Here is a 22,675-nt window from a genome sequence, read left to right as displayed (position 1 = left end):
ATTGCATATATAATCTTGTATAATTATGTGAAATACTTCTAATACACTGACATTCCTTCCAAGTATATTTTTATATTAACATATACCTTGACATGTCTACAAACAATATCCTTTCCAACATTTATTCCGTATCATAATGTTGGTATGTGGACATTCCTTTTATTTTATGTATGCTAATATGCGTGGTGGTATCTCACTGTGGTTTTAATCTGCATTTCCCTAATGACTAACATTGAACCTGTTTTCATGTACTTATTTGCCATCAGTTAATCTTTAATGAAATATCTGTTCAAATCTGTGGCCCATTTAAAGTTGATTTGTTTGCTTTCTTTTGAGCTTTGAGTGCTCTTTATATATTCCAGATCAAATCCCTTTTCATATTTGTGAAATGCAAATTTTTTCTAGGCTGTTATCTTCTCATCTTAGGAGTATGTTCTGAGGAGTAGAAATTCTTAATTTTTGATGAGGTCATTATCATTTTTATCTTTTATGAATTGTGTTTTTGGTGTCATATCAAAAGAAACCTTTGCCTAACCTAAAGCTACAAATATTTTCTCCTAAAAGTTTTGTAGTTTTAGGTTTTACATTTAGCTCTATCATATTTTTGAGTCAATTTTTGTATATGCTGCAAGAGATGGATCAAAGTTGGTTGTTTTTTTTTTTTTTTTTTTGCATATAGACATCCAGTTGTTCCAGCATCAATTGATAAAACACTTTCCATTCTCCACTGGATTGCCTTTGCTTCTTTTTCAAAAAAAAATCAATTGACCATATATGTACAGGTTTATTTCTGGACTCTAGTTTGTTCCATTAACCTTTTTCTGTCTTTATACCCAATACTCTCTTGATGACTGTAGCTTTATGAGTCCTGAAGTCAGGTAATGTAAGCCCTCCAACTTTACTCTTTTTCAAAATTGCTTTGGGACTTCCCTGGTGGTGCAGTGGTTAAGAATCCTCCTGCCGGGCTTCCCTGGTGGCGCAGTGGTTGAGAGTCCGCCTGCCGATGCAGGGAACACGGGTTCGTGCCCCAGTCCGGGAAGATCCCACATGCCATGGAGCGGCTGGGCCCATGAGCCATGGCCGCTGAGCCTGCGCGTCTGGAGCGTGTGCTCCGCAACAGGAGAGGCCACAACAGTGAGAGGCCCGCGTACGGCAAAAAAAAAAAAAAAAAAAAAGAATCCTCCTGCCAATGCAGGGGACACAGGTTTGATCCCTGATCTGGGAAGATCCCACATGCTGCAGAGCAACTAAGCCTGTGTTCCACAACTACTGAAGCCTGTGGACCCTAGAGCCCGCATGCCACAATTACTGAGACCACGCACCACAACTACTGAAGCCTGTGCACCACAAGAAAAGCCACCACAATGAGAAGCCCATGCACCACAACAAAGAGTATCCCCTGCTCGCTGCAACTGGAGAAAGCCCATGCACAATGAAGACCCAACGCAGCCAAAAAATAAATTAAAAAAAAAACACTTAAAATAAAAACTGCTTTGACTATTCAACTTTTGCATTTCCATATGAATGGTCGAATCAGATTATTGATTTCTATTAAAAAGGCTACAGGGATTTTGATTGAGATGTTGTTAAATTTACAAATGAATTCTGGGAGAACTGATGTTTTAACAATATTGGGATTTCCAATGCATAAACATATCTCTGTATTTCTTCAACATTTCTCTCAACTGTGTTTTGTAGTCTTTAGTGTACAGGTCTTTTAAGTATTTCATTTTTTGGTGCTATTTTAATAAGTATTTTAATTTCAATTTCTGATTTTTAATGCTAGTATATAGAAATGTAATTGATTTTTTTTTTTTTTCAGTACGCAGGCCTCTCACTGTTGTGGCCTCTCCCGTTGTGGAGCACAGGCTCCGGATGCGCAGGCTCAGCGGCCATGGCTCACGGGCCTAGCCTCTCCACGGCATGTGGGATCTTCCCAGACTGGGGCACGAACCCATGTCCCCTGCATTGGCAGGCGGACTCTCAACCACTGCGCCACCAGGGAAGCCCTGTAATTGGTTTTTATATATTGATCTTATATTCTGCAACCTTGATAAACATTTATTTTTAAAGTAATTTTTTGTACAATCCATAGGACTTTCTATGTAATCATGTCACCCACAAATACAGTTTTACTGCTTTCTTTCCAGTCTGCCTTTTGTTTCTTTTCTTTCTTTTTTTTTTTTTTTTTGCGGTACACGGACCTCTCACTGTTGTGGCCTCTCCCGTTGTGGAGCACAGGCTCCGGATGCGCAGGCTCAGCAGCCATGGCTCACGGGCCCAGCCGCTCCGCGGCATGTGGGATCTTCCCGGACCGGGGCACGAACCCGTGTCCCCTGCAACGGCAGGCGGACTCTCAACCACTGCGTCACCAGGGAAGCCCACTTTTCATATTTTGATGCAAAACTGAGATACATTTTTACACCCACACCTCTCTTTCACATCGTCTATATGTATGAACGTGTAATTTGCAAAACTGGCCATGGGATGGGGCCCAGATATTTGGTCAAATATTATTCAGGGTGTTTCTGTGAGGGTGTTTCTGGATGGGATTAACATTTTAGAAAAGTAAAAAAAAATTTTCTTTGGCTGTGCTGCACAGCATGCAGGATCTTAGTTCCCCAACCAGGGATCAAACCCATGACCCTGCAGTGGAAGTGTGGAATCTTAACCACTGGACTGCCAGGGAAGTCCCGTGGGATTAACATTAAAATTGGTGAAGGGACTTCCCTGGTGGAGCAGTGGTTAAGAATCAGCCTGCCAGTGCAGGGGACACGCGCTCAAGCCCTGGTCCGGGAAGATCCCACATGCCTCAGAGCAATTAAGCCTGTGTGCCACAACTACTGAACCTGTGCTCTAGAGACCATAAGCCACGACTACTGAGCCTGCATGCCACAATTACTGAAGCCCGCGTGCTTAGAGCCCGTGCTCCACAACAAGAGAAGTCACCGGCATGAGAAGACCGTGCACTGCAATGAAGAGTAGACCCCGCTCGCCGCAACTAGAGGAAGCCTGCACGCAGCAACAAAGAACTGACGCAGCCAAAAATAAATAAATAAATAAATTTATGTTAAAAAAAATCATACTTTAAAATTGGTGGACTTTGAGTAATCAGATTGTCCTCTGTAATAAGGCCTGAATACAACAAAAAGACCAGCTTCCCCTGGGCAAGAGAGAATTCTCTCGCAGTGGCCTTTGGACTTCATCTGAAACATCAGCTCTTCCTGGCTCTACAGCAGATGGCCTTCAGGCTGGAGCTGAAACATCAATGTTCCTGGGTCTCAAGCCTGCCAGCCCACCCTGCAGATTTTGGATTAGCCAACCTCTGTAATCAAATGAACCAATTCCTTACAATACATCTCTATGTCTATATACGTCCTATTGACTCTGTTTCTCTGGAGAAAAACCTGACTAATACAAAGTGCCTATCTGTGTTTCTAGCTTGACCATGAACTCCTTATGGGCTGACACTCTATTTTATTGGTTTCTGAACTCTCAGGATCCAACATGTGCCTAGAGAATATTTGTTGACTAGAGTTAAACTGACAGTATTTTAAAACCATTAAGGACTTCCCTGGAAGTCCAGTGTTAAGACTTTGCCTTCCAATGCAGGGGGTGCGGGTCTGATCCCTGGTTGGGGAGCTGAGCTCCCACATGCCTCGTGGCCAAAAAACTAAAACATAAAACAGAAACAATATTATAACAAATTCAATAAAGACTTTAAAAATGGTCCAAATCAAAAAAAAATCTTAAAAAAAAATATAACCATGAATATCTCATCTTCCTGAAGTATTAAGTGGGACCCCCATCTGCACTGGACACAATCTCAGTAGAGATTTTATAGGAAATATTGTTGGTTTTTTTAATAAATGATAATTTTAAAAAAACATTTATTTATTAGGTTGCACTGGGTCTTAGTTGCGGCACGCGGGCTCCTTAGTTGCGTCATGTGAACTCCTAGTTGTAGCATGCATGTGGGATCTAGTTCCCTGACCCAGGATCGAACCAGGGCCCCCTGTATTGGGAGCGTGGAGTCTTATCCACTGTGCCACCAGGGAGGTCCCCAGGAACTATTGTTTTATATGAAATATATTTTCTGGTTCTTAGGGAGGGGAAATTCCTTATCTAAGATCCCAGGATTATTTTAACAGTCGTAAGCTTTGTTTTGCATCAATTTGCATATCGTATCTCTTAAAATGTGAGACAACTAGTATGACCTATTTCTCCCTGTCTTAGCCAACTGCTGTGATTTTTAAAGTATGTAAAAATTACAACAAGTTCCTACTGTATAGCACAGGGAACTATATTCAATATTCTTTAATAAACCATAATGCAAAAGAATATGAAAAAGAATACATGTATACATAATATATATATATATATGAATCGCTTTGCTGTACACCAGAAACTAATACAACATTGTAAATCAACTATACTCCAAAAAAAATTTTTTTTAAGTAAAGTATGTAACAATTACTAATAAAATCAGTTGCCCTTTCTTCTCTCTCCTGTTTGGGTAGAAAGTAGGCCGTTGCTCCTCTAGATTCTTAGTGTTTTGTGAGGCCTAGTTCTTAGAGTGTTGTCTAAGGCAGGCTGATGGCTTTTCATTTGACCTGTTCTGCTACCTGACCTTTATTCTTCCTCTTTGAGGTTGTCATCGGTCTGGAGAGCTGCCACCATCAGCAGGTACCATCAGCCTTCTTGTTGGCCGAAATATCAACAAATCGGGCCCAGGAGTCTCAGAGGAACCTCTGTGAAAAAAGGCCCCTAGAGCTAGTGCATCTTTAGGAGGCAGAGATAGGGATAGAATTTCCCAGCAAGGGTGGCTGTCACCCCTTCGTGTAAAACTGAGATGACGCCAGGGCCGTGTCGGCTCCACCCCTGAATATACTATGTTCATTTGGCCAGCGAAGCCAGTGGGGTCCTTTGCTTGCTAATCATTCATCGACTTGCTCAGGCATGCGGATGTCAAGGGGAGACTCACAAGGCCTCCAAGAGAGAAATCTCAGCTTCCAGGACATAGAGCCGTTGCACCTGGGCCTCTGTCCGGAAGGTGGCGCTGCCGTACTGCGAAGCAGCATTTCCCACGGTGATTTTTTTTTTTTTTAAACTGATGCCTTCTTTTTTTTTTTTCTTCTTTTCTTTTCTTCTAGGATGCCATACCGTTTTCATTAGGAACCTCTGTCTCCCAACTGCCAAGGCTCACTTTGATGACGTCAACAACATGGATATTCTAAATTCTGAGTCCACCAAACGCAGTGTTGGGTGGAAAACTCCTACTCTCGCCTGTGTATCTCATCACCGGTTTCCTTCTCTAAGATAATCATAGTTCTACCAGAGTTCTCCTAAGGGCCCCACACCCAAAGTATTATATCAAAGAACTACAATGCCTTTTATGTTTCTGCCTGTTTTCCCAACAACCTGCCCAATCCTAGATCCAGGAGTCTTATGCATCTCTGATGACAGTGAATTCCAAACTTGGCTGTAAATCTGAATCACCTGACCAGAGGGTTAGTTTAATTTTGATATTTTCTTACTCAATAATTTTAATTTTCTAGTGATTCAAATAAAACAAGAACATATTACTTTATGAAAGAGCAAAATATATATAGAGAGATCACTGTCTTCTCAAACTGTTTTTCAGTATTGTCCTCCCAAGAAACCTTTTTTAGACTTTTCTTTTTCTAATCATTCCCACCTCCATGAAATTTTAATACCACAGAAGTACTGTATATGTTTATATATATGTTTATGTATGTCTGTTTCTTTTAAAGAATATTTTTCCCCCACCAAGAATCAATTTTTTAAAAAAATCATTTTTTGCCCCCTTGGGGATGATATCGCCCCAGTGGAGAACTATAATATGCTATATAATAATATACTAATATACAATAAATGGAGCAAAATTTCCTTTGGATAAGTCTTTACCGTTTGAAGATTCTTCCCAAGAAGTAACTAAAAATAACTTCGGTCTGAATGATTCCAGACACTTTTGTAAATATTATCACATACATACATAAATGTACCCATAAAAACCCAACAGGGATGGCATCGAACAAGAAAACTATAGACCAATATTATTTATCAATATAGATGCAGAACTTCCAAATGCAGTGTTAACAAATTTAATCTACCAACTTCATTGAAGAGTAACCCACCATAACTAAAAAAGGCACATCCCAGGAATAAATGATTGCTCACATTATTAACACAGCTCAGAAAATGAATAATTTAAAGAAGAAATGATCATCTCCGTAGGTTCCAACAAATAAATTTCATCCAAACCAGAGAAAACTGTCTGCAATTTCAAAATGGAATAAAATCTCTTAGTTTGATTCAAAAGCCTAACAATATTATTATTATTATTTTTTTTTTTTGCGTACGCGGGCCTCTCACTGCTGTGGCCTCTCCCGTTGCGGAGCACAGGCTCTGGACGCGCAGGCCAGGCGGCCATGGCTCGCAGGCCCAGCGTCCATGGCTCAAGGGCCCAGCTGCTCCGTGGCACGCGGGATCATCCCGGACCGGGGCACGAACCCGCCCCCCTGCACCGGCAGGCAGACTCCCAACCACTGCGCCACCAGGGAAGCCCAGGAAGCCTGATTTTTAATGGTAAATATTGATAGTATTTGTGGTCAAGACAAGAACAATACAAAGAGACCCATAATTACCATGACAAGTATTATATCAGAGAAACTTGCCAACACACTAAATCTAGAAATAAGAGGTAAATGTTGGATAGAAAAAGAAAAAAAAATTGTTATATGGTTGTACAGCTTAGACATTCAAGAGATTCAACAAACAAAATAATGGAACTGACAAGCGGATTAAAAACCCGGTCTGATCTAGAACAGAGGAAGAAACAATCTTACCCAAGTAACCAGTTAAAAATGTAATCAGAATAAAACAAAACAAAAAATCCTTCCCTATGGTGATGAAGCCAATATAAACCTTAGGAATAGATTTAGTATGAAAAAAATACTAGACTGGAATGAAATATATACCTATAAAATATTAATAAAGGAGAATGAAAACAACATGGTAAATGGAACGTTATATTCCTGAAAGGAAAAATTATTAATTTCAAAGATGTCTGTTCCCCCACCAATTAATCTATAAATTCACTAAAATTCCAATCCACGTACCAATAGTATTTATTAGGAGATTTTCCAAGACAATTTTAAAATCCACACAAAGGAGGAATCCACGAGAATAAATACCACAACTTTGCAAATGGTGAACGCTTACGTAGGAAATGTGGTACCCACTATCAAACACAGAAGTATAAAGTTCCCACTATTAAAACAATGTGAGAGTTGTTCCGTAGAGAAGAGTGGGGTGTGAGGGTTGAAACAGACACCGAGTCCATAAATAGATGGATTGGATTCAAGTATAGAGATTTACGATACAACAGATTTGGACATTTCAAATCAGCAGGAAAATAAGACTATTTATTCAGTAAATTGTCTTAGAATATTTTGGATATCCACGGCAGAATTGGTGGAGGGTAATACTTAAGGCGTCTCTGAGTTCAAATAGAAAAATGAGAAAATACAAACCGAAAGACTACATAAAAGTGTTACTACAAACAAGGTGAATACGAAATGGTAGAATATAACAGTAGATTCAACGTAAAGAATCTCCCGCCGCCCCCTTCCCCAAATGAGCCGATGTTGAAATTCAGGATGAAAGTTTGAATGATGGTTAAAGTTTGCAATGCCCTGACTACTCATTTTTTGACAATAAATATTCTAATTTCCTCTACTCTCTACTCCTTTTCCCTGTTTTCTCCACAGCCTTTTCAACATTCGATATACTATTTATTTTACTCATTCTTTGGTGGTCTGTTTCTATTCACTTGAAAGTAAGATCTGAGAGGTCGGGGGATTTTGTGGGGTTTTTTTTCCTCTGCTATATCCCTCTGAACGGCTTTTCCTTATTTACTCCAACTTCCAAAGCAGCTACTAATTTACCGTTTTCTTAGTCTCCCATACGACGGACCATTTACACTCTGGTCAGGGGCAGAATGGGGTTCAATTCCAGTGATCTGGTCCAAAGACGTGCGTCTCATATTCACTACTTCTGAACAGTGATAATAACGACATTCCCATTTTGCAGGTGAGAAGTGTAATAATTTGCTGTTATCACAGAGGTGATAGAGCCTATTCGGGGTTCCCTCGCTGATCTTGCTGCCATAAAACTTAGCACAGAAAGAAAATCACGTTCCCGCAGACAGGCTCAGAGGGCCGCACTCGGAGCGACACGGCGGTCACACGGCCACTGACAGCGTCAAATCACAGGTACACACAGGAGCACACCAGGGGCTCCGCCGCACCTGGCTTAGACCCCGTAACTAGGGACATTTCTGGTCTCCAGGCGCGGGAGGGACAAGTGCGCATTCTATGGGCCTGCGCACACTCGCACCCAGCCACGCCACGCGCCCCGAAACCCTGGGCCCCGACCCCCGATCGTAGTCTTTCTGCTGAAACCCTGGGCCAAGACCCTCGAGCGTAGTCACATACCTGCGCAGGCACCCCCGCTCTGACGCTAAGGTTCCGCCTCCCATTCTCTACAGCCTAAGAACACGCCCCTCTCCGTTAAACCACGCCCCGTTCCACGTCCCTCGAGTCTAACCCCTCCCCTTATTCCGCCCACCTGGGAGATTCGGCGCCTGCGCACTCGGTTCCCGGGCGTCGGCTCCGAAGTCCTTCGGGTGAGTGCGGCTGGCTTCCGGGGGGAGGCCTCTGGGTTGTTTTGGGTGGTCGGGTGTCCAAGCCCGAGGGCGGGGCGGGGCGGGTCAGGGCAAGCGAGGCCAGCGGCTCGGACCTGGCCGTGAAGCCCTGGCCTGAGCGCCGCTGCGCCGTCTCTCCCGGACCGACTACATTTCCCAGAGGCCCGCGCAGGTGTGCCGAGGCCGCGGCTCGAACCGGGCTCTGGGCTGTGGGGCGGCTGGAGCGGCGTGTGTGTGAGAGGCAAGACTGGACTGTGAAAAATACAGAGAGAGTGCGAGCGGGGTGTGTTGGTGTGGGTGTGAGAGAAACGGATGTGCCTGTGTGTAAGAGGTCAGCAGGTGTGGGGCCCCGGGAGAGACTGAGAGGGAGAGATCGTATTGAGAGCGTGTGTGTGTGTGTGTGAGAGAGAGAGAGACCTGTGAGTGTGAGAGACCGAAAGCATGTTGGTGTGTGTGAGGGAAACGGGTGTGCCCGAGTGTGAGAGGTCAACAAGTGTGTGGGGCCCCAGGGAGGCTGAGAGGGAGAGATCGTGGGGGCGGGTGTGTGTGTGAGAGAGACCGAAAGCATGCTGGTGTGAGCGTGTGAGGTTATGACAGTCCGTGTGTGTCCGAGTGTGAGGGAGACCCCAGTGTGTATTGTGTGTGTGTGAGAGAGGTAGCAATTGCAGTGTTTTGTGTATCTATGTGTGTGAGAATTCCGTGTGTCTCTGAAACAGAGATCATTAAGGATGTGTGTGAGAGAGAGAGAGAGAGGAAAACTAGTGATGTGTGTGACACCAAAGTGAGTAGGAGAGAGACTGTGAACCATGGATTGTCACAAGGCTTGCAAATATAGCTTCTGTGAGGTTGCGGAGAGTGTGGGTGTGAGTGAGACAGAGATGAGGGGCAGTGAGCCATGGGTGTGTGTGAGAGAATAAGATTGGGGGTATATGTGTGATGTTTGTGTATCACCATGTGTGTTTGTACCCATGGCCTCTCTGAGACTGTGATATATGTGACTGCATATGATGTGCCTTCCGTTGGGTGCTTGCGATTGTGTCCTCTGTGTAATCAGGAGGTATGTGAGGTCTTGTGTCAGTGTCTGTGTGTTACCCTGTATGGTTGTAACTGGCCCTGTGTGACTGTGGTGTGTGTGGGGAGACTACTTGGAAGGTTGATAGCTTTGGCTTCTTTGTGTGTGTTGCTTTATGGAATTGTGTGTTGCCAGGATAAGGATCCTGGAGTAGAATTCCCTGCTCCCAGTCCAAGAGTTCCAGTGAGAAGCAAGAGGTGGGGTGACTGGAGCTCCTGACTGAAGCAGGAGACACCCTCAGTTCTGGGTGACAAAAAGGAGGGGAAACCGAGGGGTTGAAGACAGAGATGAGAGTGAAGGTGGCAGAATTGGGTGCTAAAGGATCCACTGTCCCAGGGTGAGAGGAAAGCAAAGCCCCTGGGGGTTTGGCAGGAGAAGGTGGATAACCCTGGCCTCTGGTGGCATTTAGGAGTCAGATTTTCAAACTGAAGACTGTATCAAAGCATGAAGCAGGGACGCAGGAAGGGAAAGAGTACACCTTTACCTACAAAATATAAAATAGAGGAAACAGCTATTTCATGGGATCATTTTAAAAATAAGGTGAGAGAAGATAATCTATGCAGAGTACCTAGCACGTCTCATTATTTTTATTCATAATAAGACCAAAGAATGGGAAAGCAACTTTTAGAAAAAAGATTAAATTTAGGACCTTGAGCATAAGAGAAACAGAGTTATAAGTTATACATCTCAACTGCCATCGGTTGCCCATAATCTCCCAGTTATGTGGGCAGTGGAAGCAAAGAAGGCTGGGAGGAAGAAGGAGAAGATGGAGTTTTTAGGCTGGTGATTCTGGGAGTGCAAAGGCCTCATCTTTTCACTCTCCTTTTTCTCCCTTCAGCCTTACCCTTCCAGGACAGTGCTGTTCCCCAAGAGAAAAGCCAGGAAAAGGAGGCGAAAATGACAGTTGAACTAGTGAAAACCATACCTCAGGTTAGTTATTTCATTTCTCCTTCTTGAAAAGCAGTCTTACTGTTTAGGAATTTGTAAAGCTGCTTTCCTTTTGAAAATTCCCTGATTAACAGTCTTATCTAAGGGCCTGGTTCCCACTTCTCCCAGAGAGCACTGTCCTTAACTCAGACTGCCTAATGGGTAAATAAAACTGAGTGTGATGAGGCATAGAGCCCCCTCTTCTTCCCACTTCATTTTATTTATTTATTTATTTAATTTATTTATTTTTGGCTGCATTGGGTCTTCGTTGCTGTGTGCAGGCTTTCTCTAGTTGTGGCGAGCAGGGGCTACTCTTTGTTGCAGTGCATGGGCTTCTCATTGCGGTGGCTTCTCTTTGTTGCGGAGCACGGGCTCTAGGCGCGTGGGCTCAGTAGTTGTGGCTCACGGGCTCTAGAGTGCAGGCTCAGTAGTTGTGGTGCATGGTCTTAGTTGCTTCACGGCATGTGGGATCTTCCCAGATCAGAGCTTGAACCCATGTCCCCTGCATTGGCAGGCAGACTCTTAACCACTGCACCACCAGGGAAGTCCCTCTGTGAGTTTTTATTTTCTGATTTTTTTCCTCTTAATTTTTTCTTATGTGCCTCATTATTTTGAGTTAAGTGCTGGACTTTGTATATTTAAAAATCTTAGAGATAATTTAAAGCTTTGATGTCTTCCTTTTGATAGGGTTTACTTTTTTTTTTGGCTGCGCTGTGTGGCTTGTGGGATCTCAGTTCCTCGACCAGCCATTGAACCCAGGCCATGCAGTGAAAACCTGGAATCCTAACCATTAGGCAAGCAGGGAACTCCCTATAGGATTTACTTTTTAAAATAGATTTTTTTAAATAAACTGTTTTTAATAATAGAAAATTTGCTGATAGCAGGGAGGATCCTTATGCATCACACTCAGCTTCCCCTGTTTCTAACATCTTACATTAGTATGGGACATTTGTTAAAATTAATGAACCAATATTGATACATTATTATTAAGTAAAGTCCATTCTTTGTTCAGATTTCCTTAGTTTTTACTTAATATCCTTTTTCTGTTCCAGGATCCTATCCAGGATACCACATTACATTTAGTAGTTCTATCTTCTAGGTAGTTTTGTCTCCTTGTCTGTGACAGTTTCTCATACCTTCCTTCTTTTTGATGACCTTGTCAGTTTTGAGAGGTTCTCTGGTATTTTTCAGAACATCTCTCAAAGCTGATGTTTTTTTCCTGGTTAGACTGGAGTAATGTGTTTTTAGAAGGAAGATCACAGAGTTCCATTTTCATCATATATCAAGGGTTCATACTATCAACATGAGTTATTACTATACCTTGATTACCTGGTTGAGGTAGTATTTGTCAGGTTTCTGCACTGTAAGGTTACTCTTTTTTGTTCCACTTTTCCATACTGTACTCCCCTCTTCTCTAGCAACTACCAGTTTGCTCTCTACATCTATACAAAGTCTGTTTCTGTTTTGTTTTTTAGATTCCACATATAAGTGAGATCATACAGTATTTGTCTTTCTTTGACATATTTCACTTAGCATAATACTCTCTAGTTCCATCCGTGTTGCTGCAAATGACAACACAGCATTACAAAGATTTTTATTTTCAGTGGAAATAAATGTGAAGATGAAAATGCCCATAATACTTAAAAAAATTTGTCACAACCCTCACAGATATAGAGAACAAACTAGTGGCTACTGGGGGGAGGGGCAAGATAGAGGTATGGAATTAAGAGATACAAACTATTATGTGTAAAATAAATAAGCCACAAGGATATATTGTACAACACAGGGAAATATAGCCACTATTTTATAATAACTACAAATGGAGTATAACCTTTAAAAATTGTGAATCACTATGTTGTACACCCGAAACTTATTGTACATCAACTATGCCTCAATTTAAAAAAAAAGAAAAAAAATTTATCTCAACCTGATGGTGATGGTAACTGGACATTAAGTCTTTATGAAACTAAAAATTATAATTATTTCATTTTGATATTGTCTAAGTATATATTGGTTTGTTATACTCAAATTCAGCACACAAGTTAGATGTGTTGTAGTCTTTTTTTGTGTGTGTGGTACATGGGCCTCTCACTGTTGTGGCCTCTCCCGTTACGGAGCACAGGCTCCGGACGTGCAGGCTCAGTGGCCATGGCTCACGGGCCCAACCGCTCCGCGGCATGTGGGATCTTCCCGGACTGGGGCAAGAACCCGTGTCCCCTGCATCGGCAGGCGGACTCTCAACCACTGCGCCACCAGGAAAGCCCGTGTTGTAGTCTTATGCTGGGTGATTTCTCATATTGCTATCCAGGTCACTGTGGTATGGCCTGGCATGCTAATTAATTCTTAATGGTACAGCACAAAAAAATTGCATTCTAGATACATATTTTTATTATGTAAGAAAAAAACCACAGCCATGTCAGTTCAATGCCTCTTTCCCCTGAAACACTAGGATCCCATAGAGTACAATTTACAAAATATCAACTTAGATATTCTTTTGTTGCTGTTTTGGAAGGTTCAACCACAGGTATACGTCCTTACTTGAAGCCCTTGTTTACTGCCCTGTGGCCACCTGTCCATATTTCTCCATGCTGAGAAATGGATTAGCACCATCATATACAATGCAGTTTAGCATTTTAGGTTAGCATTTTAGTTCAATAAGTACTATTTTAGGTTAGCGTTTAATATTATATGTTTAAGTTTTTTTTTCTCTCTAAGGGCTATTTCTCACATAAAGTAGGGACAGCTTAACACTTCAACTCGAAGTCACGTGTGGACATGAGCATTGGTTGATCAAGAATGTCTTTGTGTCATTTCAGGACTTGGTGACATTCAAGGATGTAGCAATAGACTTTTCCCAGGAGGAATGGGAATGGCTGAACCCTGCTCAGAGGAGTTTATACAGGAGTATGATGTTGGAGAACTATCAGAGCCTGGTATCAGTGGGTGAGGATTTTTTCCCCTCTCATAGTTCAGAATTACCCTTAGGGACTCTTTAGGTTTTGGTTTTTGTTTAATTATTAAAACTTTTTTTTTTTTTTTTTTACTGTGTGTAGGTCAGAATCGAATCTGGGAAATAAAGAGGGTATTCAGGAACTGATGAAAATTTCAGATTTAATAAGTGAATTTGGTGTGTATCAGATATTTCATGAGTGTGCCCTTTAGTTAGTTGGGAACAGGATGTGATGTGACTCTCACTGGTCTCCTGTGCTGCCTTGTTTCCTCTGTCCTATGGTATTGTTACCACCATAACAAAGTTCACAAAGAGTACAGCTGGATTGTTAAAAATTCAGAATATTGCTTTAAAATCTGTATATTTTTATTAACTTGCAATAAATGAACTAGCGAGGCACAAACTATGAAAATTGCTTCAGATATTCTTAGGGAAACTAAAATGGACCCTTCTCAGCCCTGGGGCCCACCATTGGTTGGATTAGCTTTCTGTTGGCTAGAGCTCCCCCCCTTTTTTTTTCCTCATTTTTCCCTAGGAGGGTGTTTTATATTTATTTTTTATTATATTACTATTTTTTTGGCTGTGCTGCATGGCATGAGGGATTCTAGTTCCCCAACCGGGGATTGAACCCACATCCCTTGCATTGGGAGGGCAGAGTCTTAACCACTGGACCACCCAGCAAAATTCCAGAGGCCCCCTTTTTTTTTTTTACATTTATTTCTTTATTTATTGTTTATCTTTGGCGGCATTGGATCTTTGTTGATGTGCTTGGGCTTTCTCTAGCTGCGGCGAGCGAGGGTTACTCTTCGTTGCAGTGCCCGGTCTTCTCACTGTGACAGTTTCTTTTGTTGCAGAGCACGGGCTCTAGGTGCGCGGGCTTCAGCCTAGAGGCCCCTTTTAACCTGCTTGTGGTTCACTGAACTTCTTGAAACTAAATATGTCTTTCACCAAATTTGAGAAATTTTTGGCCATTATTTCTTCAACTAATTTTTTCTATTGATTTATTAGATAATTTCTATTGTTGTGTCTTCAAGTTCACTGATTCCTTCCATGTCTTTTTCAATGTCTTGTTAAGCCCATCTGGAGAATTTTTGTATTTCAGATACTGTATTTTTCAATTCTAGACTTTTTACTGGTTCTTTTTTATAATTTCTATTTCGCTGCTGAGAAATTACAAGCATATTTTCCTTTACATTCTTGAATATAGATATTTTAACTGTTTTAAAAGCCTAGTCTACTGATTCTATGTTATCAGTCCTGTGTTATCACAGGTTAGGTCTCCATTAATTGTTTTTCTGAGTCTGATTCATTTTTTCTTCCTTTTATGTAGTAATTTTGGATTTTATCCTGGACACTGTAAATAATGCATTGTGGAAACTCTGGATTCTGTTATATTCTTCTGAAGAATATTGATTTTTTTTTTTTTAATCAGGCAGTTGACCTGACTCAAACTCCAAACTGTCTCTAGGGGCCCCCCTTTTTTTTTTTTTAAGATTTATTATTTGTTTATTTAATTTATTTTTGGCTGCATCGGGTCTTAGTTGCAGCATGTGGGATCTTCTTTGAGGGGTGTGGGCTATTCATTGCGGTGCACGGGCTTCACTCTAGTTGTGGCTTGCGGGTTTTCTCTCTCTAGTTGTGGCATGCAGGCTCCAGGGTGTGTGGGCCCTGTAGTTGTGGCACGTGGGTTCCAGAGCACATGGGCATGCAGCCTCTCTAGTTGAGGTGCACAAGCTCAGTAGTTGTGGCGAGTGGGCTTAGTTGCCCTGCAGCATGTGGGATCTTAGTTCCCTGACCAGGGGTCGAACACCCTGTCCTCTAGGGGCCCTTTGTATTACCTCACTTACTGCTGTCTGATGATCCTCCGAAAATGCTGGGCTGAATTTCTGCCCCGGCCCCTTAGAAAATGGTTTAACTTTTATAGAATTGACTGTTGGCAGTCCCACTAAACTATGCCAAAAGCTTTATATAGTCTGTCACCCCTTGATCTATTCATTCCTGTAATGTCATTCCATCAGAATTAAGGAACCAGCTGAAATGCCCAAAACATGGCCAATTTTCATATCGATTTTTGTATGCAGGACTTTGTGTCTCTAAGCCATATGTCATCTCCTTATTGGAGCAAGGGAAAGAGCCTTGGGAGATGAAGAGTGAGATGAGAAGAACCCCATTCCCAGGTGAGTGTGGAAGAACCAGATAGGGGAATTCTTTCTAGGTAATGGCTCAGCCATTTTTCAAGGTGATACTTCCTGCTTTCTTATGCTCTTAGAAACATCTCACGCCTTGAGTCACGCCTTGACTCAAGCCTGGGAAAAAACTGAAACTTGACTACTTAGCATGGGCTCCCCAAATATCTTCTCTTCTACTTGACTCTCTTCTAATAACTCATTTTGCAAAAATCTTTATCCAGCTCCTTCTCATCCTCTTTTCTTTTCTATATACAGACTTATATAAGCTTCTCTCCTTCTTACATCTTTGCTTAACTCTAAAATTAGATGCTACCTAAAATCATAACATACCCTGCTGCTTAAATCTTTTTTTGCTTTCCTGTTGCAAATAGAAAAAATCCAAACCCTACCAGCCCCTATGTAACCAGCTCCTTCCTACTTCTCCAACCCTATCGTCTATCACTTTTTAGTTTTTTCACTATACTTTAGCCCAGAGTTTTCTAAACTATGCAAGGTATACAGGTATGTTCCAAGTTTGTTACAGGTATGCCAAGATCCTGAGTCTCTAAGCCTTGGAAGACCACATGGGGCTAGCAGCAGTCTGAGTTCCAAGTCTGGTTGCCTCTGGATCATAAGCAGTGCCATGTGTCTTACAAATGTCATTATCAATGAGTGCCTGACATACAGTTGAAAAGCACTGCTCTAGCCCACTGGTCACCTTTTCTGAACTCACCAAGCTCTTTACTGACTCAGGCTTTTGAATTCCCTATTTTCTCTGCCTAGAAGACTCCTCTGTCAGCTCTCTGTCCATGCTTGGCTATCAGGCCAGAGCTCAAAAATCATCTCACTGGAGGCCGTCCCTAACCACATTGTATAGTGAACTTTTCCCTTTTCCAACCCAATTACTCTCTACTAAGCCACTGTTTATTTTCTTTGTAACACTTAGGAGAGCCTATAATTAACTTTTTTCTGGTGTACATGCTTATTTTCTGCCTCCCCCAATGAACCAAAAATTCACAAACACAAGGGAATATTGGGATCACATGTGATAATTATGCCTTCATGAAATTCTCCTTTCACTTCTATAACAGTATTTGATCTTTACATTTGGAGATGATTTGGACCCTAGACTTCAAGGATCCTCCAAATACCCAAATATTAGGAGGGAAATAAGCTGTGCTTAGACACACTTTATACTTTGGTTATGTAGGAATCTACCATCTGCCTTAAATAGGAAAAGAGAAAGAGGAACTTTCCTGATAAGAGGTAATAGTTGGCCATGTGAAGAATAGATAGAGGATGAGGGAAAGGGAATAAAGAAGCCTGTAAATCTGCTGGGACATTGAGTCACAGTATAGATGTAAGTATAATTCAGTGACTAAGATATCTCAGCATCTGTGTTGAGAAAAGCCCAAAAGATAAGGGACAACCATGACTCTTCATGGGAGGCTGGAGATGAAGGCAGCCTTCACAGACAAGAAAGAATTTGAGGGAGGAGTAGATGATGCCGTCAGGTTTCTGTTTTTCTCTTTCTAGTATTGCTCCCCTCAGCCCATCTATGTAAGAAAAACTGTAGGTGATTGGTTCACTGAACTCTTATGGCCTCAGTTCTAGAATTTTTGAAGCTTGGGTGTTTCTGATACCACAGATGACCTGGGGTAGGAAGCTTGTTAACACCTCAGAGTCTTTCTTAACTTCTCTGGTAGATTTGATCCCTCCCATCTCTGAACTTTTATACCAATTTTACTTTTTTACCACATGGGTTCGCATTTGATATTCCATATTTTCTTCTTCTCAGATTACTTCCTTTGTTGGCCTTGTCTTCCTAATCACTTTCTGTACTTCTCAAGAACAACTGTCTAATTACTCTAGTGTTCCTAATGCTTGACATGTAATAGAAAACTATTTAGGGAGCATTGGATTAGTCCATAATTTGCTATGGACAATATGGGAAAGGAAAGCACTTTCTCCTTTGCCCTTTCTTGATATCACCTCTCCCCTAAATTTTTCTCTTAGTGTCACCTCTTCAATACAAATTTCTTCTTTATAGATTTATCGAGAATTTCTTATATATGCCTGAGTTTCTGTGATGCATGTTAAGTGACTTAGTAGTAGTGTGTAAGGCTCATCTAGTCCTTCCCCAAAGCTTATATTCTAGCTCACAAGGCAAGACAGGTACTTATGTGGCAGGAAATAAGAACGTGATTAATAATAGTGATACCAACCCACATATTGCTGTAAGACTTGTTTCTACAAAAAGACACATGGCAAAACCCTATTAAGATGTGACACTTTTCCTACTTTCCACTTTTCCTGGTGAAAGTGAGAAGGTGAATGGAAAAATCCCTTAATATGCAGCCTGAAGTTCAGGGATCTATGAGAAGTGAAGAGAGTTTACTGTATTAAGACACATGGAAATGGTTCATAGGGACACTATTTTCTGATTATGAAGAGATGACTTTAAGATTTTACCTAAATCCCAAGGGAAGTCACAAAGCACAAAGTATTTGTGATTTCTGAGAATCTACAGAGATTTTTGAGTGGCAGTAGTTATGTGATGATATTGGTTTTTAAACAAAGTTAGCTTAACTATATATGCAAGTCTCTCAGAAGTGGGAAAGAATAGAGGAAGTTTCATTTATAGTCTGTTATGTTAATATAGGCATAACATATTATTACCATTGCATTACTACTTCAGGACTTTGTTATCCTACATTTAATTTTCTAAATCACCTTTTCCATGTTCCTCTATGAGGTCTCATTCTCTAGGGTCTGCTTGCATATTTGTTCAGTTGACACGCCTGTGTATCATACATTTTGTGGGATTCATTATTTCAATTCACCTTTTCTGTGTTAAATGTTTCCTTTGTTATAGCCCATGATAAAGGAAACATTTGCTTTTTTGAATCTTTCAGATTGGGAATCTGTATATGAGACACAAGAATTACCCCTGAAGCAATTTGTGTGTGATGATGTATTAATGGGGAGAATTATAAGCTATGGACTTGAGTGTCCCACTTTTGGAGAAGATTGGAAATGTGAAGATCTTTTTGAGAGGCAGTTGTTAAGCCAAGAGACATTTATCAGGCAAGAAACAATCACTCATAAAGAAACACTTACAGTGGAAATAGACCACAAATATAACAAATCTGGGAAATTTGTCTCATTGGACAATATAGAAGAGAATATTTATAATCACAAGTCAGATAAAGAAAGCTTTTCTAAAAATTCCATGGTAATAAAACACAAGAAAGTCTTTGTAGGAAAGAAACTTTTTAAATGTAATGAATGTGAGAAGACCTTCACCCAGAGCTCATCCCTTACTGTTCATCAGAGAATTCATACTGGAGAGAAACCGTATGAGTGTAAGGAATGTGGGAAAGCCTTCAACCAGAGTCAACACCTTGCCCAACACCACAGAATACATACTGGAGAGAAACTGTTTGAATGTAAGGAATGTAGGAAAGCCTTCAGCCAAAATGTTCACCTTATTCAACATCAAAGAATTCATACTGGAGAAAAACCATATAAATGTAAGGAGTGTAGAAAAGCCTTCAGCCAGCCTGCACACCTTGCCCAGCATCAGAGAATTCATACTGGAGAGAAGCCCTATAAATGTAAGGAATGTGGAAAGGCCTTCAGTGATGGCTCATCCTTTGCACGACATCAGAGATGTCACACTGGCAAAAGACCCTATGTATGTATTGAATGTGGAAAAGCCTTTAGGCAGAACACATCCCTTATCCGTCACTGGAGGTATTATCACACTGGGGAGAAACCCTTTGACTGCATCGACTGTGGGAAAGCCTTCAGTGATCACATAGGACTTATTCAGCATAGGAGAATTCATACTGGAGAGAAACCCTACAGATGTAATGTGTGTGGAAAAACCTTCAGCTATGGCTCATCCCTGACTGTCCATCAGAGAATTCACACAGGAGAGAAACCATACGAATGTGATATCTGTGGGAAAGCCTTTAGCCATCATGCCTCACTCACTCAGCACCAAAGAGTGCATTCTGGAGAGAAGCCTTACGAATGCAGGGAATGTGGGAAAGCCTTTAGGCAGAGCATACACCTTGCTAGTCACCTGAGGATTCATACTGGCGAAAAACCCTATAAATGTAAAGAATGTGGGAAAGCTTTTAGCATCAGTTCACAGCTGGCTACTCATCAGAGAATTCATACTGGAGAGAAACCTTATGAATGTAAGGAATGTGGCAAAGCTTTCAAACAGAGAGCACATCTTGCACAGCATCATAAAATTCATACCGGAGAGAAACCTTATGAATGTACTGAATGTGGAAAAGCCTTCAGCCAGACTACCCGCCTTATTCAACATCAGAGAGTTCACACGGGAGAGAAACCCTATAAATGTACTGAATGTGGGAAGGCCTTTAGTGATAGCTCATCCTGCTCTCAGCATCGGAGACTTCACACTGGCCAAAGGCCCTACGAATGTGTTAAGTGTGAGAAGGCATACAGAACAAAATCGTTGCTCATTTGTCATCAAAGATATCATACGGGGGAGAAACCTTATGAATGTAGCATGTGCAGTAAAGCCTTTAGCCATCAGCAATCCCTTACCATTCATAAGAGAATTCACTGTGGAGAAAAACCATATCAGTGTAAGGAATGTAGGAAAACCTTCAGCCAGATTGGACACCTTGATCTACATAGAAGAATCCACACTGGAGAGAGATCTTATGAATGTAAGGAATGCAGAAAGGTCTTCAGACAAAGTGCGCACCTTGCTCATCATCAGAAAATTCATGCTGTAGAGTCATGTCAGGCCCCCAGCTCTTCCTCACCTTCTGTGTCACCAAGTCCTGTTGATATGTCTGCTGAATATTTTTGGAATTCATCCACATCTTTCCATTCTCGTTGCCCTAGTCCAAAACACTGTCATTTCACCTGGACTATTCCAATTGTCTAATAACTGGTCTCCTTGCATCCTCTTTTGTCCGCTTCAAGTTCATTTTTCACACTACTGCCACAGTGGTATTTTCAAAATGTAAATGTAATTTTATGACTCGCTTAAAACCCTTGCTATGCAATTTTGAACTACTTGATGCATACAAAGTGCTCAGCACAGTGTCTGACCCAGACTAAGTGCTCCATAATGTTAGCTCAGTATCCTTCAGAGTCTGCTTGAAAGTTATTTTTAAACAGTGAACTCTGGAAGGCAGTATATGTACTTGGAGATCATAACAATTTTGGAACTGAAACAATGTATATGATGAGGGTTAGCATGAGTAGTATGTTTAAAGCTTGAGATCACCACAAAATAAGGTTGTGTTCCTTTGTTGGTGAGGAAATTCAGTGTGACCTGATACATAGAATATGTTTTAGGAAATTCTAGAACTCTGGATAAGACTGGAACAAAAGAACTAGAATTTACTGGGAAGAATGTAAGACTATATTTATTCAAGGCAGAAAGTAAAAATTCCTAATATTTAAAATGGAAGAAACAGAACTTGAATAGTGTAGCCCTCTTCTAAGACACCTGGGTTAACAGATTAATTCTAAACCTTCAAGGAATCATAATTAAGCTGTTCTAGAGTGTAGAAAAAATAATGAAATGGATTATTTTGCAGTATTTGGAATACTTCTTTCATGAGGCTAATTCAACCCTAATATCAAATCCAGAAGAAAAAAATTATAGATGAATTTACTCATGGTTTTATATATAGGAAGGAAATTATTAACCTCTGTTAAGGAGAATAGAGGTTCTGAATAAATGGAGATCTGTGTTTCCAGATGGAAGTTTCAATATTGTTAACATGTTTGTACAGTCAATTCCAGTCACAATCCCTATAGGATATCTTTACATTGACAGTTTTGTTCTGAAAATCATGTAGAATGGTAAATAGGAAAGCATCACAAGGAAATTTTTGAAAAAGATCATATACCCATGAATTTAGTTTATTGCAAAAGTAATTATTTTTGATGTGTCAGTGGGAGAGATGGATTACTTAAATGGTGCTTGACAGTTATCCAACTGGAAATAAGGTCAGATCCACATTTCACCCCTTACAGAGAAGTTCATTCAATATGATTAAAGATGTAATAGGAAACAATATTAAGATTCTAGAAGAGAATGTAGAATATTTCTATCCCTTTGAGTTCAGGAAGGCTTTGGTAAGCAGGACACAGAGTCCAGAAGTCATGAAGAGAGACAGAGTGATAGGACCATGTAAAAAATTTAAACTTTTCCATGGTATAAGACACTGTATTCAAAGTTAAAAGGCACATGACAGACTGAGATATATATATATATATATATATATATATATATATATATATATATATATTGCGGTATGCGGGCCTCTCACTGTTGTGGTCTCTCCCGTTGCGGAGCACAGGCTCTGGACATGCAGGCTCAGTGGCCATGGCTCACGGGCCTAGCCGCTCCGTGGCATGTGGGATCTTCCCAGAACGGGGCACGAACCTGTGTGCCCTGCATCGGCAGGCGGACTCTCAACCACTGTGCCACCAGGGAAGCCCCCAGACTGAGATATATTTTAACCATATATTACGAAGCATATAGCCCTTAAAAAAGGGCTGTTGGAAAGCAGCAAGGATAAGGTAAGATACACAGTCTGACAAAGTCTGATAAGATGAGATACACAGTATAACAGCAAATCTTAAATGAAGAAATTAAAACAGTCAAAGGAAGATCTTAATTGCACTAATGATCAAATAAATGGAAATTTTAAAAGTCCTCATCACCAACACAAACCAGCACACATTTTATGGATAATATCCAGTACGGTTGCAGATGTGAGAAACCATATTTTTATATTACATTGGGAGGGTACATAGGTGGA

At 41.0% G+C, this 22,675-nt stretch overlaps 1 protein-coding gene across 4 annotated transcripts; it reads left to right on the top strand.

The window, feature by feature from the left end:
* Positions 1-8,660: 8,660 nt before the first annotated feature.
* ZNF471 (zinc finger protein 471) lies at positions 8,661-22,101 on the top strand. 4 transcript variants are annotated; one of them, XM_060130133.1, is made up of 5 exons: positions 8,661-8,710; positions 10,639-10,730; positions 13,544-13,670; positions 15,759-15,854; positions 18,761-22,101. In XM_060130133.1, the coding sequence occupies exons 2-5, from the start codon at positions 10,698-10,700 to the stop codon at positions 20,779-20,781; spliced, it is 2,277 nt and encodes a 758-aa protein (XP_059986116.1). In that variant the 5' UTR covers positions 8,661-8,710; positions 10,639-10,697; the 3' UTR covers positions 20,782-22,101. The 4 variants fall into 4 exon arrangements, with proteins under 4 accessions (XP_059986116.1, XP_059986119.1, XP_059986118.1 ...); XM_060130136.1 differs by having other exon boundaries at positions 18,721-18,902; XM_060130135.1 differs by lacking the exons at positions 8,661-8,710; positions 13,544-13,670 and having other exon boundaries at positions 10,633-10,730.
* Positions 22,102-22,675: the final 574 nt, after the last annotated feature.

This window comes from Lagenorhynchus albirostris, chromosome 19, assembly GCF_949774975.1.
Source record: "Lagenorhynchus albirostris chromosome 19, mLagAlb1.1, whole genome shotgun sequence".
Lineage (NCBI taxonomy): Eukaryota > Metazoa > Chordata > Mammalia > Artiodactyla > Delphinidae > Lagenorhynchus > Lagenorhynchus albirostris.
The sequence above is the reverse complement of the archived record's forward strand: the minus strand, read 5'-3'. Positions and strand labels throughout refer to the sequence as shown.